The sequence below is a fragment of the Bos indicus genome, chromosome 7 (genome assembly GCF_029378745.1).
Source record: "Bos indicus isolate NIAB-ARS_2022 breed Sahiwal x Tharparkar chromosome 7, NIAB-ARS_B.indTharparkar_mat_pri_1.0, whole genome shotgun sequence".
Classification (NCBI taxonomy): domain Eukaryota; kingdom Metazoa; phylum Chordata; class Mammalia; order Artiodactyla; family Bovidae; genus Bos; species Bos indicus.
Window position 1 is genome coordinate 11,373,641 of NC_091766.1, and position 18,444 is coordinate 11,392,084.

General features: G+C 52.4%; 2 protein-coding genes across 8 annotated transcripts in view; one reads left to right on the forward strand and one right to left on the reverse strand.

The window, feature by feature from the left end:
- Positions 1-9,409, forward strand: PALM3 (paralemmin 3). Of its 2 annotated transcripts, XM_070792673.1 has the most exons (8): positions 1-238; positions 3,132-3,180; positions 3,271-3,901; positions 4,042-4,122; positions 4,560-4,702; positions 4,841-4,925; positions 7,194-7,239; positions 7,328-9,409. In XM_070792673.1, the coding sequence occupies exons 5-8, from the start codon at positions 4,587-4,589 to the stop codon at positions 9,169-9,171; spliced, it is 2,091 nt and encodes a 696-aa protein (XP_070648774.1). In that variant the 5' UTR covers positions 1-238; positions 3,132-3,180; positions 3,271-3,901; positions 4,042-4,122; positions 4,560-4,586; the 3' UTR covers positions 9,172-9,409. The 2 variants fall into 2 exon arrangements, with proteins under 2 accessions (XP_070648774.1, XP_019819578.2); XM_019964019.2 differs by lacking the exon at positions 3,271-3,901.
- Positions 5,869-18,444, reverse strand: part of IL27RA (interleukin 27 receptor subunit alpha) — a 27,600-nt gene continuing 15,024 nt past the window's right edge. For 4 of the 6 annotated variants that reach the window (XM_070792674.1, XM_070792676.1, XM_070792678.1 and 1 more), the window contains 6 exons: positions 16,719-16,820; positions 16,486-16,644; positions 11,635-11,760; positions 10,897-10,990; positions 10,603-10,696; positions 9,554-10,260 (listed from right to left, as the gene is read on the reverse strand). In XM_070792674.1, coding sequence (XP_070648775.1) covers positions 10,009-10,260; positions 10,603-10,696; positions 10,897-10,990; positions 11,635-11,760; positions 16,486-16,644; positions 16,719-16,820 — 827 coding nt within the window. In that variant the 3' untranslated portion in view covers positions 9,554-10,008. Of the gene's footprint in view, positions 6,087-9,553; positions 10,261-10,602; positions 10,697-10,896; positions 10,991-11,634; positions 11,761-16,485; positions 16,645-16,718; positions 16,821-18,444 lie in introns of those variants that run through there. The other 2 variants (XM_070792675.1, XM_070792679.1) reach the window with 2 other exon arrangements.

Sequence of the window (18,444 nt, forward strand, 5' to 3'; positions counted from 1 at the left end):
CCAGCCCCCCTCAGCCCGGCCCAGGCGTCTCCCGCCTCCTGGCCCAAACCAGCTGGACCAGCTCTCCCAGTGCCCGCTTGCTGCCCCCCACCCCCAACTCCCGACAGCCAAGTCACAGCCTCCGGGGCACCTTTCGGCAAGCACCCGGGGTGGCAGGTCTGGAATTTGGAAATCAGAACGTGGGCTTCTGGGCAAAGATGGCCCTGCAGAGCCATGTGTGGTCTCTGGCCACACCCATGTAAGTGTCGGGGGTCAGGGGGGCCAGTGGGCAGGGCCTGGGAGGGGCTCATGGAAGACGCTGGCCTTCCTATGGGGGGACGGCGGGGTGGGGGTTGTCGCTGGTTAGAGCTCCAGCTAGCCTCTCCTAAGGGGGCCAGGAAGAGTGAAGGGCGGCTGGCAGCCAACCCTGCAGCCTCTTCAACGTCCCCCTCCCCAGAAAGTCAGGTGGGAGATGTGAATTCTCACCCCCTTGTTTTTTTGGGATTTTCCACTGGCAGGCTTCAAGCCCAAAGTCCAGCCAGAGGCGGGGTGGGGCTATGACTTGAATGGGGGATGGGGAATGTCAGGGTCTCTCAATCTCATATTTTGCCTCTAAATTCATCCTTTGGTGTCTGTGGTGAGAAGAAATGCTTGAGATCCAAAAGGAAAAAAGGTTAACAGTTCCCAAACTGGAAAAGAGGATTTCAACAGGGAAATGATTACCTGCTTAATGAAATGACCACCAACTGTCCCTGGCAGGGCAAAAAGCTGAAGATTTAGAAACAAGCAACATTGAACAAAGTGTGCAGATTGTTTAATATTTGAGATGTGAAGGCCTTTGAAAGTCAGAGGATGGAGGGGGTTCCAGAGGTTTGTAGAGACTTCTGGAAAAGGGGCTCCCTCCAGGGACCCCAGTTGGGTCCCTCACTCTTTTGGGTTCCCCGTTGCATTATTCACCAACTACAAACCTGGTTGCCTAGCAATGGGAATCTGATCTCCCCCCACCCCCCCAGCAAGGAAGAGGCAGGGTGATTACATCTTGGGCCTGGGAGAACTGAGGGGGTACTTTAGCCTCCCCCAGGGCAAACCTATTAGCAGGGGGTCTGAGCTTCCTTTGGGACACCCTGTAAAGCATGAACTTCAGCATCCTGCCCTAATTGGAACTAAGACCCACCTCCCCAGGCTGATCTCTGGTCCCCTGGCTGACAAGATGAAGATGCCTGAACTTCCATTTCTCCACAGTGTTCCCAGTATTTGGGCTCTAAGAGCCTTGAGTTCCAATCCTGACTCAATCACCTTAGACAAGTCTTCTGCCACTTCTCAGAGCCTCAGTTTCTTTTTCTGTAAAATGGGGACAGTAGTACTACTTACCTTTTAGGATGGTCGAGAGGGTTAAATGTTACTAAAGTTTTTTGAAAGTGAAAGGTGCTCAGTCATGTCTGACTCTTTGCGACCCTATGGACTATATAGCCTGCCAGGCTCCTCTCTCCATGGAATTTTCCAGGCAAGAATCCTGGAGTGGGTAACTGTTGTCTTCTCCAGCGGATCTTCCCAACCCAGGTATCGAACCCAGATCTCCCGCGCTGCAGGTGGATTCTTTACCATCTGAGCCATCAGGGAAGCCCCAAATGAGTTACTAGGAGTAAAGCATTTAACAGTGCCCAGCACATGGTGTGCACTGGCTAATGGTTGGCTGATTTTCTTCTCAGTTGGAATGTCAACTCAGCAAAAAGTTGACTACAGTGTCTCAAGATTAGGGCAGGGAGGAGGAGGCAGAGATGGCTGCGCGAGCCTAGCGGAAGCCCCGAAGAGCACTTAGAGAGCTATATATAGTAAGTGCTAAATGCGAGCTCACTATTATGCCTTCATGGTGAAGCCAGAGAAGATCCGAGAGGCCCCACCAGAGTCTGGGCAATGAGGTTTAAGCTCATCTGATAGGATAGTGCTCAAATTAATAAATGTTTGAGGGCTTGCTCTGTGCCCACCCTGGGCTACGTATCAGGGCCAACAGGCAGATAGATATATCCTTTTAGATATTGGAAGCACCTCCATGTAGCTGGCACTCAGTGCATCTCTGTGATGGTAAGTTGTTGTGACGATGACTGTCCCCGACGTGCACTGCAGTACCAACCAGTCTCCAGCTTCCAGGGACAGCCCAAATGGACTAGGGGTGCCCCGGAGGCTGAGAATTGGGGATCCTAGGGTGCTTTGAGGAGGACAACGTTGGGAGAATTGCAGGTTAAACCTTAAACGGCAAGTCCCCCTCCCCCCATTTCGGAGTCCAGCACTAGGCAGTGTGACCTGGTGATCCTTGCCCCCTGGGAGGGTGGTTTGCAAGTGGAATAGGCAGCTCTGGAGTTACCATGGCAATGGCATGTGTCCACAGCGAGATGGACACTTCTCTCCCAGACTCTCACCCCCTCTCTCAACCCGTACATAAGGGATGCTGGGTAACAGCCAAGGTCCAGAGAGGGTGTGGGTTTGGGAAAAAATACAGAGCATGTTCTGGCCTGGTGGGATCTGAGCTTCTGGGAATGGTTATTATAATTAATTTAAAACATTATTAGTCATGGGAATTATTTAAATTATCATTATTTTTCTTTTTGACTTGTGAGATCTTAGTTTCCCGATCAGGGATTGAGTCTCTGCCCTCAGCAGTAAGAGCCCAGTCCTAACCACTGGACCATCAGGGAATTCCCTAAAATTATTATTAATATAAACCATGCTACTGTTTTGGGGGCACGATGTCCTAAGGTTTTTCCTGCATGGATAGATATTTCCCTGCAAGGGAATCTCTCTCTGCAAGGTGAGGAAGGGTCAAGCTATTCTGGTCCATTTTACAGATGGGGAAACTGAGGCTCAGAGGGGTGATGTCAAGCCTCAGAAGGGATTTAGCTCAGCCTGTCACAGCCTGGGCTCTCTCCCCCTCACAGGACCCCTGTCCTCTGCCCCGACTCCTCCCAGGTGCAAAGGAGAAATAGAGGAAAGTACTGGGTTTGGTTGATTTCCAAGCAGTTCAGGGATCTTGGCTCAAAGATGGGTGTTCAAGAGATGGGTCTGCTGAGGGTTGGGCCCCCGGGAGGCTCCTTTCGCAGCCCAAGCCGGCCGCCCCTCAACCCCGCTCCGCCTCAACCCCCGCCGTCTTCCTGCAGGCCCATGGCGGAGAGCTCCCTCTATCGGCAGCGACTAGAGGTCATCGCGGTAAGTGACGCCCTACCAGTGCGCTGCGCCCTGAGCCCTGGGCACCCCTCGCCATAACCAGGCCTCTTCCTCACCTCTTTCCTATCACAGGGAGCAGGCCTAGCGCTCTGAACGTGGGGGGAGCACCCTCAGCTCCAGCCGTGCCTGGAGCGCCCCACCAAAATCCTCAGGCCCCTCTGCTCCTCAGTTCTTCTGTATGATCATCAACATCCCCAGAATGGAGCTCTGCGGACTCCGCACTCTCAAATCGGCAGCATCTGTTCCATTCTTGAACCCTGTCTCCCAAACACACCATGTCTGAAGCCCCCTCTCTCAGACCCCCATATCTGGACCTCATCTCTCTGAACCTCCATCTCTGAATCCCCATCTCACTAATCTTCATCTCTCTGGACCATCTCTACATCCTAGTCTCGCTGGATCCTCACGACTGCACCTCCATTTCCGACTCCCCACCTCACTAGCCCCCTCCATTGGATCCTCATATCTGGACCCCCATCTCTCTGAATCGCATCCCTCTTAATCACTTATCTCAGACCCCTCCCCCTCTGGATTCCCATTCCCGGGGCCCTCCCCATCCACAGACCCCGCCCCCCTTCCGCCGGGGCGAGACCTCCGCAGCATCTGGGGCGCGGCCGGCCCCGCCCCTACCCGCTGCTGACTCAGCGCCTCCGCCCCCCAACCTTTTTCCCGCCTGGGGCCCCGACGTGTGTTCCGCTACACGGTGCGACTTGCAGCCCTGGGAGTCCCGGGAGCCCCCGGGAGCCCCGGCTAACCCGGCGGAGGAGGGAGGGTGGAAAGGGAGGCGGCGGCCCCGCCCGGCCCCACCCGGCCAGCGGGCAGCTCAGGGTCCTCTGTGCGCAGGAGAAGCGGCGGCTACAAGAGGAGATACGCGCGGCGCGCCGCGAGCTGGAGGAAGAGAAACTCCGCGTGGAGCGGCTCAAGGTTGGGGGCGGGCGGGGGCGCCTGCTTAGCCCGGGCAATGAAGTGGGGGTGTCTATGAGAGTCAGTTCTGGGAACCAAAGGAGCCTCTCTTTAGACATGGGGTTGGGGGAGTTGGTTCCAGCTTCGGGGATGGGCGTCTTCCCCAGCTTGGAAAGAGTGGTTGGTGGTGATGGGGGACGTTTGTTCCACCTTTGGGAAGATCTTGGGAACGTGTTTGTTCCGCTTTGGGGTAGAGAGGGGCTAAGAGGGACGTTTATTTCCCCTTTGGGGGTGTCTGTCCCATTCTGGAAAAGTTGGGGAGATTGATGGGTGTTTCTTCCAGCGTGGGAAAGCTGTCGGCTGGGAACGGGGTGGCTTCCCACCTGGCATTATTAGGGCACGTATCCCGGCCTGAGGCAGTAATGTCTGTCCATCCACATGCCCCTTCTCATGGCCAGAGGAAGTCTCTCCGGGAACGCTGGCTAATGGACGGGGCAGCTGAGGAGCCAGAGCGGCCCCAGGATCCCACCTCACAGGACCCCCAGTCGCCTGAAGACCAAGCTCAGGCCCGCATCCGGAACCTGGAAGACAGCTTGTTCACGTGAGTAGGGCCCCCTGCCTGGTGGCTTTGCCTCTCTGACTAGGCCAGTCTCCTCTGCCTACTTCGCTGAGACTTCCGGTTGGGGGTAGCCCATTGAGCCTGGGGTCCAGGCTCCCAGCAGCCCCTTCTCTTCCCCAGACTCCAATCCCAGCTGCAGCTGCTGCAGAGTGCGTCCACAGGTGCCCAGCACAAGCCCTCAGGCAGGCCCACCTGGCGACGACAGGTGAGGAACTAGGGGATGTGACCAGCAGAGCTCAAAGCAGTACCTCTCCAAGCACAGTTGTTGTGTTTTTTTGTGACCCTGCCATGTGACTGTCTTAATTCCCTGACCAGGGATCAAACCTGTGCTTCCTGCAGTGGAAATGCGGGTACTTAACCACTGGACCACCAGAGAAGTACCCAAGCACAGTTTAGATCCTGGGTCCTCTTGTGGTCTTGGGCAAATTGCTTTCCATGCCTAAGCCTCAGTTTCCCCATCTCTAAAATGGGGATATATAACAATAGCACACCGCTAGAAGAGGCGTGAGAGAAGGTCAATGAGATCATAGCTTGGTACCGGAAGCAGGCACAATGGAATGTTTTGATATGTTGTCGTGTTGTGTTAATCGATCAGTCGTGTTCAACTCTTTTCGACCCCATGGACTGTAGCCTGCCAAGCTCCTCTGTTCATGGAATTCTCCAGGCAAGAATACTAGAGTTGCTATTTCCTTCTCCAGGGGATCTTCCTGATCCAGGGATTGAACTGGGGTCTCCTGCATTGCAGGCAGATTTTTTATCATCTGAGCACTAGGGAAGCCCTATTTTGATATTTGATTGCCAATATGACCTAAATGAGGAAAGTAGTCAGAAAATGTTGTGGGGCAGGGTTGGGGCTGGGGGGCTGGGAGTTCCCTGGCGGTTAGGACTTGGTGCTTTCACTATAGTGGTCTGGGTTCAATCCCTGGTTGGGATTACTAAAATGATCCCACAAGCCGCACAGTTTGGCCAAAAATAAAAAAAGATAAGAAAATGTGGGGATGTGTTCTCAGAATTCAGCCCCAAAAATGGGAAAAGGATCCCCATGAGATGGTCTAATAATTTGAGGCATCTCCATGATTTGAGGGGTTTGGGATTTTGTTTTGGTAATGCCTCTATTAAGATATAATCCACATGCTGTACAACATATGGGTCTTTGAAAACTAAGATGACTTTACTTAAAATCTGGCTCTCTGGGTTGTCCTTGAAGTCCATACCATAGATCCAGGAACATTATCCAGTATCCATAGATCCAGTAACTGATGCACCTGGCCACAGTAAGCTGTGGGTTTTCCACAGCCCCCATCTCTCCTTGATGCCTTACTTTGGCTCCCAGGTGCCTGTCTCAGGACAGAAGGGGAGAGGAGACCTTTGGACAGAGGAGGGTAGGATTGAGACCTATGAGGAGATCTGTGGGGTTTGGTTAAGGTGGTTGCATGGCCAGGTCCCCAGCTCCCCTCCCTGAGCTCATCTTTCCCTCCATCCCTTCCTCACTCCACTCCAGCCACCCTTGACCCTTTTGTATCCCTTGAACTTGCCTAATTCATTATAGCCTCAGGGCTTTGCACTCGCCTTTCCCCTCTTCCTGGAATGCCCTTTCCCACCTCTTGACTCAAGGCTGGCTCTTCTCACCTTTCAGGCCTTTTGGGTTCAGTGTCACCACCTCCAAGAGGCCCTCCTGCATCAATTTTTTTTTTTTTTTAATACTTATTTGGCTGCATCAGATCTTAGTTGCAGCATGTGGGATCTAGTTCCCTGACCAGGGGTCGAACCGGTGCCCCTGCGTTGGGAGCATGGAGTCTTAGCCACTGGACCACCAGGGAAGTCCCCCTCCTGCATTTTATACCTACAGGAGGCACCCCATCACCTCCCAGGCATTTCTTAGCCTTTTCCCCCTGCTATTACAGCCCTTCTCACTTCCTGAATTACAGATTTGTATTTTATGTTTATTACCTGCTTCCTTCCACTGGAATTTAAGTTCTAATAGCAAAAGTCTTAAGTATCCCTTAAGTGGGATTTCCTAGGTGACCCAGTTGTAAAGAATCCACCTGCTGGTGCAGGAGATGTGTTTGATCCCTGGGTTGGGAAGATCCCCTGGAGTAGGAAATGGCAACCCGATCTCATATTCTTGCCTCGAAAATTCCACGGGCAGAGGAGCCTGGCAGGCTGCAGTTCACGGGGTCACAAAGAGTCAGACATGACTGAGCACGCATGCATGTCCCTTAAGTAACCTCAGTAGCTAGCAGAGTAGATCCCCAATAGAGGGAGTGGCTGCATGGACACAGGATTGACTGGGTACATACGATGTGCAAGGCAGTGCAGCAGAGGGAGATAAGACAGGTGAGGAAGACTGATGGTTTGGTCCGGAAGTAATGGGGAGCCATCAGGGGAGTTTGAGCAGAGTAGGGGTGCTGGCATGCTGGAGGCTGGAAGTGAGATGTGGGCTGCCCTGACCTTGTTTCTGCCATCCCTGCAGGGTCACCGTCCTCTCTCCCAGCCCAACGTGGAGTCAGGTCCTGCAGGTGGGTGTTTTGAGGTCTGGGGATTGCAAGAGGAAGGGCCTGAATCTTACTCTGTTGCCCCATCTCTCCTCTTCCCTGACTCCCCCAGGCCAGACCGATCTAAACAAGAGAGCCTCCTTACCAGCCGGACCGGTGGGCGCATACCCGGAGTCCCCCTCCGAGCCCAGAACTGAGGCTGCCGGGGTTCCAGCAGCCCCGAGGCGGGTCCCTGGGGCAGCAGGGACCTCCTCAGAAGCCAATGGCCCCTGCCCTGGATCCAGCCCCCCTCTGGAGCAGAAGCCGAGTCAGGGGGTGCTAACACCTGAGGGGGCAGTGAATGAGGCCAAAGGAGGAGGCATGGTGAAGGTGGTGTGGGAGGGGCTGAGGCCCACAGAGGACTGTGCCATCGGGGCCACAGGCCTGGAGCTGGAGGCTAAGGTGGAGGAGATGGTGCTGGAGGCCATCGGGGACAGACAGGAAGCCAGCCGTCCAGAGCTCCCCTCATGGGTCAAGGAGGACAGGGCCATCACGGAGGTGGTCTGGGAGGGGATGGGGGGCACAGAGGGCAGTGACTTGGAGGCCATGGCGGAGGCAGGCAGGGGCCCAGAGGCCGTGCAGACCAGCTCCCTGGGGCTCCGGGAGGGATCAGGGGGAACAGCTCCTGGACAAGGTGCCCCCAGGAGCAGCCCTGATGGTGATGGGCAGGGGGTCTTTGGAGAGGAGGGGTCCTTCATCTGGGTGGAAAGAGTGACCCTCAGTGAGGAATGGGAGGAGCTGGAGGTGGAGGGGTTGGAAGGGCCAAAGGCACTGGGAAGGGAGGAAGAGGATGAGAGTCCATTGGGGGCGGAGGGCAGAGGCGAGGAGGAAACGTGGGAGGCGGAGAGGAGGCGGGTGGAGGGACCTGAAGGTGCAGAGAAGAGAGGCAGTGAGGGGAAGGCAGGCACGGAGCCAGAAGGAGCAGAGACATCACTGGCGCTTGAGAAGAAAGGAAGCCCAGACTCCATGGAGCCAGAGAGAAGAGGTGAGGAACGCGTGGAAACAGAGATGGCAGGAGGTAACGAACCGTTGTCAGCCGAAAGAAAAGAAGTTGAGGGACCTCTAGGGGCAGAGAGGGGAAGAGATGAAAAGCCATTGGGAGTAGAGCAGAAAGGAGGTGAGGAAAAGCTAGAAGCAATCCAAGAACCATTGGCAGCAGAGAGAGAAGAAGGGGAGGAGTCACTGGCGGCAGAGAGAATAGGAAGTGAGAAGCCATTGGAGGAAAAGGAAAAAGGAGATGATAAATCACAGAGGGTAGAGAGAATGGGAGATGAGGAGCCCTTGGAGGCAGAGAAAACAGGAGACGAGAAACCACAGAAGGTAGAGGGAACAGGAGGTGAAGAGCTACTGGAGGCAGAGAAGACAAGAGATGAGAAACCACAGAAGGTAGAGAGAACCGGAGGTGAGGAGCCATCAGAGGTAGAGAAAAATGAAGACGAGGACTCACTGAAGGTAGAGAGAATGGGAGGTGAAGAGCCATTGCAGACAGAGAAGACTCGCAGGGTCGAGGAAGAGCAGAGAGAGTCAGAAGAAGAAAAGGAATGTCAGGCAGAGGACGTGAGTGAGGCAGGGGCTCCCCCAGAAGCCAAGGAGGCGCCAAGGCCAGAAGATGAAGGACAGCAGCCCCAGGAGAAGCAGGAAGGCTCCCCAGAAGCAGAAGCAGTGAAGCCCCAAACTCCTGCTGAGGGCCAGGACCCCACTGGAGATGCCACCCCACTCCTGGCAGAGATGTCAGCTCAGGATCAGCCCGCTGAGTGCCAGCCACTGCTGCAGATGGAGGGGCCCAGGGCCAACCCCAGTGCCCGCCCCATGCCCACCTATGCGCCTGCCCGGCAGCCGGAGCCATCTGCCCCTCCAGAAGGTGAAGAGGCAAGCGGCCCTAAGCAGAAGACGTGCCAGTGTTGTGCGGTTATGTGAGCCCGTGCCCTCCACCCAACTCCCAGCTCCTCTCACAGCTACCTCGGCCTCTTGGCATCCAGCAGGCAGTCCCAGGCGCAGACGGGGCACCAAGGGACTGACCATGGCACCTGGGAGCCAGTTGGTCTACACGTCCACCTCCACCTGGGCTTCTGGACCCCTCACCCGCTGCCTGTGACCCTGGCCCTCTTCTGTGACAAAGCCTTTTATACTTGAAAATAAAAGTTAAGCATTCGGACAGTGTGAATGTGTGTGTTGCCGGCCCACAACCACCTCACTGTCTGCTGGTGGGAAGTGGAGGGCTTGACTCTGCTAGAAGCAGATTGAGTCAGTGAGAGTTAAATAGATGTGGCTGCTGTAACAAAAAGATCTCAAGCTAGAGTAGCTATCAAAAGAAAAAATTTTATTTCTTTGGACACTTCTATGGGATCACTTGGAAACTCTTGTTTTCTTTCTGTTTCTTGCGCTGCCTTCACCTTGGGTGTGGTCAAAGCTGCATCACAGGGCATACCAATGCTCCAGCTCATGGGAAAGGGAAGGGAATGTGGAAGAGCCCCCACCCAGGCCCAGCGTTGGCACATGTCACCTCTGCTTATGTTTCACCAGTGAGAACTCAGTCCATGGTTACACCTAGCTGCAAGGGAGGCTGGGAGTGCATCCGACTACAGTTCTATTATAGCAGCAGGACAGATATGGGGAGTAGCTGCCACTCTGGATATCACGTATTTTTTCTTTGCTCCCTCATCCATCCACATTTTCCCTGCAGGGCCAGGCCCTTCTCTGTAGGGGTCCTTTAGTCTCAGCTCTTCCTTGGCTGGGTGTCCTCAGGCAAGTGACTCAGCTCTGAGCCTCTATGTCTTCATCTGTCAAAGGAGCTCCCCTCTCCCCTCCTGAGGTCAGTTCAGGCCGTAGCCTGGAGCCTGCAGTGGGGCTCAGAAGGCCCAGCTCCTCAGGCGTGGGCAGGAAGTGTTTCTCATACCCAGAGTCCAGTGGTGCCAAGGGCTGGGGGGGCTCCTTAACTGGAACCTGCTCTATTTCCTCCACTTCCAGGATGGGTGAGTCACCAGGGGGCTGGGCCTGGGGCACCTCCTGGGGAGAGAAGAGACCGAGATTGTTCCCCTTGTACCTGTGAGTGTGCGTGCTAAGTTGCTTCAGTCGTGTCCAACTCTGCAACCCTATGGACCGCCAGGCTCCTCTGTCCATGGGATTCTCCAGGCAAGAATACTGGAGTGGGTTGCCATGCCCTCCTCCAGGGATCTTCCCAACCCAGGGATCAAACCCACGTCTCCTGCATTGGCAGATGGATTCTTTACCACTAAATCCTGGGAAGCCCCTTCCCCTCATACCCCCACCCTAATTCTCAACTATCCCCCACTGTCCAGCTTTCCCCAACCCCCTAGAGGGCCCCAAGAAGCCAGGCTTTTCACTCACCTTCATGTGTGGCAGGCTGAAGTTGCTATTGGCAGGGTCAGGAATCTTCTCCCAGACCCAGTGGGGCAGTACCTTGTGCTGCAGGTGGACACACCTGGCAAGCAGGTTAAGAGTCAGGGCAGGGAAGCCAGGTGGCGAGATACCCATGCCCAGATGGCAAGGTCCAGGATGTCACAGAGCTCTGAAGCATCATCCCCTTATCCCCAAAGCCCCTGCCCCCCTGCCAAGCCAAGCTCAGCGATGCCCAGCTGCCCTCCCCACCTGGGCAGAGACCTGTGTGTCTGACAGCCTCACCTTCCGCAGGTGGCCAGGCTCACACCACAGCCGGTCAGGAGCAAACCCCACAGCAGAAAGACAACTGACAGAACTTTCCAATTCAGGGTGTTATCTGGAGGGCAAGGGGGAGGGGCAGAAGAGCATTTGGACACCAAGAAGGCCGGGAGGGCTCAGGGAAGGCTCATGGGTGGGGCAGGGCACAGGTAAGGAAGCGGATAAATGGGCAGGGCTCATGAATGGGTGAGGGCTTCTCAAGTGGCCCAGTAGTAAAGAATCTGCCTGCCAATGCAGGAGATGCAGAAGACTCGGTTTCAATCCCTGGATTGAGAAGATCCCCTGGAGAAGGAAATGACAACCCACTCCAGTATTCTTGTTGGAGAATCCCACGGACAGAGGAGCCTGGTGGGCTACAGTCCATGGGGTCACGAAGAGTCAGACATGACTCAGCGACTGAGCATGCACACATGAATCGGTAGGGGGAGTCTCAGAGTGGGAGTGGGACTTGTGAGAAGGTCAAGGTCAGGGATGGGTGAAAGGGTCAAAGACACGCATTGCCTGTTAATCCACAGCAGTATTTAGCAGCATCAAAATGCATCATCGACATCCCCAAGTCAAAAGGTTGTCTACCCAATGAAGTTCATCATCGACATCCCCAAGTCAAAAGGTTGTCTACCCAATGAAGTTCAGTAAGGATTATGTAACCCCTTCCAGTGGAACAGGGCCCCTTCACATAGCAGTCCCACCCCAGACCTCTACCTGGTAGGTGAAACTGGAGGCTTGGACCAGGTGGGCCCTGTCCTGCGATGGTGGAGGCAGTCATCCACAGCTTGCAGGGACCCCAGTGAAGGTCAGGCAGGGTGATGGTTCGGGTGCTGCCAGTCACTGAAGGACATACCCAGAGAGGTGAGGGAGGCAGTCAAGTCCTGCCTCAGGACCTTTGCACATGCCATGCTGTCTGCAACACTCTCTCCCAGATATCCCCATGGTTCCCTCCTCCCCTCCTTCAGCTCTTTGCTCACAGGTCACCTATTCAGTGAGAACTGTCCTGACTGCCCCCCCAACCCCAACCAATTAAAACAGCACTGGCTTCTCCATTCATCTTCCTTGCTTTATTCCTCTACCCAGCACTTACCATCATCTGACACACTGCATAGATAGTATTTACTTTACCTATGCCTGCATGTCCCCCATGAGAAGTTAGGGCCACGAGGGCCATATTCCTAGAGTCGTGTCCAACTTTAGTCAGTGCCTGGCACATAGAAAGCACTAAAAAATGATATACAGTTGACCTTTGAACAAGGCAGGGGTTAGGGGTGTTGACTCTTAACTCTGTTAAAAATCCAAGTACAGTATAATTTATAGTCTGCCCTCCTTATCTGTGCTACTGCTGCTGCTGAGTCAAGTCTGAATCTTTGCGACCCCATGGACTGTAGTCCACCTGGTTCCTCTGTCCATGGAATTCTCCAGGCAAGAATACTGGAGTGGGTAGCCATTTCCTCCTCCAGGGGATCTTCCCGACCCACAGATTGAACTTGAACCTCCTGCATCCCTTGCACTGACAGGCAGGTTCTTTACCACTGAGTCACCAGGGATGCCCTCCTTATCTGTGGTTGCTCAATAGGGGCTTCCCTGGTGGCTCAGATGGTAAAGAATCTGCTTGCAATGCAGGAGACCTGGATTTGGTCTCTGGGTGGGGAAGATCCCCTAGAGAAGGGAATAGCTACCCACTCCAGTATTCTTCCCTGGAGAATTCCATGGACAGAGAAGCCTGGTGGGCTACAGTCCAGGGTCGCAAAGAGTCAGACGCAACTGAGCAACTAACACACACACTGTAATTCCTAGTTCCACATCAGCAGATTCAACCAACCATAGATAGTACTGTTAAAATTTACTATGGAAAAAAGTCATGTATAACTAGACCTGCACAGTTCAAAACTATGTTGTTCAAGGGTCAAGTGTGTATTGGAACAAATAAAAGAATGCATGAATATCATATCCCTCAGGATGCACAGGATCCAGTGAAGGGAAATTTGCTTCAGACCAGGGGAAGACATCTGCACCTCCCAGAACTGTTTTTGTTTACTTCTTTGACCGTGCCTTACAGTTGTGGGATTTTCGTTCCCCTACCAGGGATTGAACCCAGACCTTCAGCTGTAAGAGTCCTAACCACCTGTCCATCAACTATTATCAGTTATTGATAAAGGGCTGCAACTGAAGGGCCTTGATTCCCCAGCACTTCTAGCTGTTGAGGCAGGCAAAATGTTTCAGACCAGAAAAAGCCCTCAGGCCAGGAATGCAGGTGCCAGAGACTGGGAAATAAATTCTGGGCTCTGAGTGGGGCCCTGATGCCACCCATCACAGAAAATAAGGCTCCTGAAATCCTTTCTCAAAATCTGTGGTGCCATATAGCCTTCCCCAACTGTGAATTTTCCAGAATTGGGGCTCCTCTCCTTTTGTCTATATGTACTTATGGTCTTGGGACTCCATCCTTAATCTCTCACTCGATGCCCTTCTCAGGCTGTCTCAAGCTCTTTACACCAAGACAGACTGCAGTGTTAAATCTCACCCTGGAATTTATTGCTAGATCTGAAACTTGAGTACCTGACCATGTCACATGCAACAAATCCAAATGGGTCCCCCAAATTCTTCTCTAAAGTCCCTTCCACTGGACCGCCAGGGAATTCCCTCGTGGTGTGTGTTTTTAACTGAATATGCCACATAAAGCTATCTAAGCTAAAACATCGAGTAGAAAAGAGAGCTGCAAAACATCAGTCATAAGCTTTAGGGGCCTATAACATGGTTCTCTTTTAATAATAATAATAGGTACATGTACTCATAAAAGGAGAAAGGGGAGCAGAGGATGAGACGGTTAGATGGCATCACCCACTCAACAGACATGAATCTGCACAAACTCCGGGAAATGTGAAGGACAGGGGAGCCTGGCATGCTGCAGTCCATGGGGTCGCAAAGAATCAGACATAATTTAGCAACTGCTGCTGCTGCTAAGTTGCTTCAGTCGTGTCCGACTCTGAGCGACCCCATAGACGGCAGCCCACCAGGCTTCCCCGTCCCTGGGATTCTCCAGGCAAGAACACTGGAGTGGGTTGCCATTTTCTTCTCCAATGCATGAAAGTGAAAAGTGAAAGGGAAGTTGCTCAGTCGTGTCCGACTCCCAGAGACTCCATGGACTGCAGCCCACCAGGCTCCTCCGTCCATGGGATTTTCCAGGCAAGAGTACTGGAGTGGGGTGCCATTGCCTTCTCCATTTAGTAACTGAACAACACATAAATATATATGATTTTTAACCCAGTGATATCTATGTACTCATGCAAAGTGCAGTTATGGCAAAGTAACTATGTTTAAAAAAAAATAGGCTTTATCAGTTAGAGACAAAGGCAGAAATACCAAATTATTTAAGGGTGAAATGACACCAAAGACACACTAGGTAAAAAGCATGGGGGATACACTGAACAAGAATGATTAAATGCAGTTAACTATTGAAACCGGATGGTGGATACACAAGGGTTTGCTACAGTTTTTCCTACTTTCACTTGAAATTGTCTATAGTAAAAATGTTTAAAATTTTCAAACACCACAACTCAAAAACAACACAAAAAAACACAACTCCCATCTTTGTGTTAATGTACACAGGGCAAAATATGGAAGCTGCATGATCAGTATCACTGAAGTGATGAGAACGCTGATATATTACCAGTCCATTCTGAAGGAGACCAGCCCTGGGATTTCTTTGGAAGGAATGATGCTAAAGCTGAAACTCCAGTACTTTGGCCACCTCATGCAAAGAGTTGACTCATTGGAAAAGAGTCTGATGCTGGGAGGGATTGGGGGCAGGAGGAGAAGGGGACGACAGAGGATGAGATGGCTGGATGGCATCACTGACTCAATGGACGTGAGTCTGAGTGAACTCTGGGAGTTGGTGATGGACAGGGAGGCCTGGTGTGCTGCGGTTCACGGGGTCGCAAAGAGTCGGACGCGACTGAGCAACTGAACTGAACTGAACTTTAATGTGTCGGTTTTTAAAATACTTTCATTTTTTTATTTTTGGCTGTGCTGAGTCTTTGTTGCTGAGCGGGTTTTCTCTAGTTGTGGCGAGCAGGGGCTACTCTCTAGTTATGGGGCACAGACTTCTCATTGTGGTGGCTTCTCTTGTTGCGGAGGTAATTGGGCTTCAGTAGTTGCAGTACGTGGGCTCAGTAGCTGAGGTTCTCTGGTTTTAGAGGACAGGCTCATAGTTGTGGCACGCAGACTGCGATGCCCCGAGGCATGTGGGATCTTCCCGGATCAGGGACCAAACCCTTGCCTCCTGCACTGGCAGGTGGATTCTTCACCACTGAGCCACTAGGGAAGCCCCAGTGTGTCAGTTTTTAAAACAAGAACAGATAACTTTTGTAATCAGAAGAAAAGAATATTTTGAATTTTTATTACTTTTTAAACTTTTTATGGTATGTATTGGAGAAGGCAATGGCACCCCACTCCAGTACTCTTGTCTGGAAAATCCCATGGACGGAGGAGCCTGGTAGGCTGCAGTCCATGGGGTTGCAAAGAGTCGGACACGACTGAGCGACTTCACTTTCACTTTTCACTTTCATGCACTGGAGAAGGAAATGGCAAGCCACTCCAGTGTTCTTGCCTGGAGAATCCCAGGGAGGGGGAGCCTGGTGGGCTGCCCTCTATGGGGTCACACAGAGTCAGACACGACTGAAGTGACTTAGCAGCAGCAGCGTGGTATGTATGTGAGATGATGGATGTTAACGAAATTTATATGGGGAATTATTTCACAATATTTGTAAGTCAAACCATTACAATGTACACCTTAAACATACACAGTGTGCTTGTCAATTATATCTTAACATGACTGTGGGGGAAAGGGTAATAAAGACAATTTAGGGACTTCCCTGGTGGTCCAGTGGTTAAGAATCTGTCTGCCAAAGCAGGGGACACAGGTTTGATCCCTGGTCCAGGAAGATGCCACATGCTGCAGAGCGACTAAGTCCATGCACCATAACAACTGAAGCCTGAGCACCTTACAGCCCGTGCTTCACAACAAAAGGAGCCACTGTGATGAGAAGCCCGTGAACTGCCGCAACTAGAGAAAGCTAGCAAGCAGCGACGGAGACCCAGCGTAGCCAAAAATAAGAAAGGTACTTTTAAAAGGAATTTGTGCTCAGAGTAAAAATTTAGTCTATATCCAAAGGTATAAAAAAAGAAATAAAAATCATATGTAATTCTAAAATCCCTATTGATGCTGTGGAGGAATTTCTTTTCATAGTTGTGTCTCTGCTTTGCTCAGTGCTGGGTTTATTGTATAAAAGTGGAACCATCCCGCAAAGTTTTATAATCCTTTTATCTTTTTTCACTTAATAAAATATGACAGGCATCTTTCAATGTCAATAAATATAGATCGGACTCTTCATTTTAAATGGCCACATGACAGTCTATTACACTGATAGCCACCAGGGTTATTACCCACTAGGGAACCCAGGATATCAGGTTTTCTCGTAGGGGCTGAGAGGGAGCCAAAAGGTTCCTTGGGGGCAAGAGGAGGGGTGGACTGATAGGGGCTGGGGCAGAGGCAGTGGAGCTCACCGTTCTTGCAGACAGAAGGCCTGGTTCCACTCTGTGTACACAGGGTGTAGTGGGTGAGATGGCCCCGGAGTTGCTGCCTTGGGACCTCTCCCCATGCTACAGCAGGGGTCCCTGAGGGGGCATCCTGGATTCGCCAAACCACTGGCCCCGATAACGGTACTGGCAAGAGAAAGTCAGCGGGTCAAGTTCTGCCACGGTTTCAGAACCCTCCATCCTCCAAGCCCACCACTTACCTAGCTCCTCTCTGAACTTCCAGACGGAGGGGGCCGGGGCCAAGCCCCACGGAGAGATCGCGGTCACCGTGATTCGGTAGGGGACCCCTTCCTTGAAATCCACTGAGTAGGGCAGGAACAAAGACCAGTTAGAGCTGGCTCCCCTCCCCAACGCGTTTCTTATTTTGTAAGGAATCTTCATTTGTGTCTCCAGAGGGACACTCTGCTACAAGGGTTTTGAGGGAAAGTAATTTATCTGGGAGGTAACCATAGAAAACACCAACAGGGCAGTGGGGAAATGAAGCGGGGAAGGAAAGAAACCCAGGCAACTGTGCATTAGAGAACAAGTTCCCAATATGACCAACCAAGGCTTAGTCCCACCGGTGCCCTCTGGGTGGCAGAAGAGCTGACAATCCTGAACTCCATCCCACCCAAGGAGGGAGGGAGTTGGGGTATTTATCCATCGACCATTATCAGTCATTGGTGAAGGGCTGCATCTGAGGGGCCTTGATTCCCAGGCACTTCGGCTGTCTAGGCAGGCAAGATGCTTCAGGCCAGAGAAAGCCCTCAGGCCAGGAATGCAGGTGCCAGAGACTGGGAGATAAACTCCGGGCTCTGAGTGGGGCCCTGACATCATCCATCATAGTAAATAAAGCTCCTGAAATCCCTTCTCAAAACCTGTGGTGCCATATAGCCTTCCTCAACCGGGAACTTCCTAAAACTGGGGCTCCTCTTCTTCTGTCCATATATACTTATGGTGTTGGGACTTTATCCTAAATCTCTCACTTGACACCTTCTCAGGCTATCCCAAATTCTTTATACCAAGGACAGACTCCCCAGTGTTAAATCTCAGCCTAGAACGTATTGCTAGATTTGAGACTTGAGTATCTGACAGTCCCATGGACAATCCCACTTGGAGGAGCATGTCAGGTACAACAAATCCAAATAGGTCCCCCAAATTCTGCTGTAAGACTCCCCAACAAGAACCTGCTTGCTTCTCTCCCTTCCTTTGTTCCCTCCCAGAAGGAGCAAACACAGTCCTTTCTGAGAGAGAAAGTGTTACTCCCTCAGTCGTGTCCGACTCTTTGCAACCCCATGGACTGTAACCCACCAGGCTTCTCTGTCCATGGACTTCTCCAGGGTAGAATACTGGAGTGGGTCGGCATTCCCTTCTCCAGGGAATCTTCCAGACCCAGAGACTAAAGCCAGGTCTCCTGCACTGCAGGCAGATTCTTCACTGTCTAAGCCACTAGGGAAGCCCACAGTCCTGGGTTTCTCAATTTCAGCCCTCACCCTCCCAGTCTGTTCCTCCCACTGCAGACAGGGGGCACCTGTGAGCAACTGAGTCAGGACACACCCTTCCTCTGCTTAGAACCCTGGGTGGCTCCCGCCTCAGGGGCAGAAAAAATCCAAGTCTTCTCCATGAGCCACGAGGCTTTGCACATTCTGCCCCGTCCTCTCCCTGCCCTTACCTCCTCCCACTTTCCCCTTTGCTCATTCTATTCCAGCCACACCGGCCTCCCCGCTGTCACTCTAACACATAAGGCACATTTCTGCCTCAGAGCCTTTGCACTGGTTGTCTCCTCTTGTTTTTCCCTTAGACCATGGATCCTTCAGGTCTTAGTTTAAATGCCACTTTCCCAGAGAGACTTTTTCTCTTTTTTCCCTAAAATAAATATCTTCCCTCCTCCCCCTTTACTTTGCCCCAATTACATTACAGGGGTTTCCCTGGTGGCTCAGCGATAAA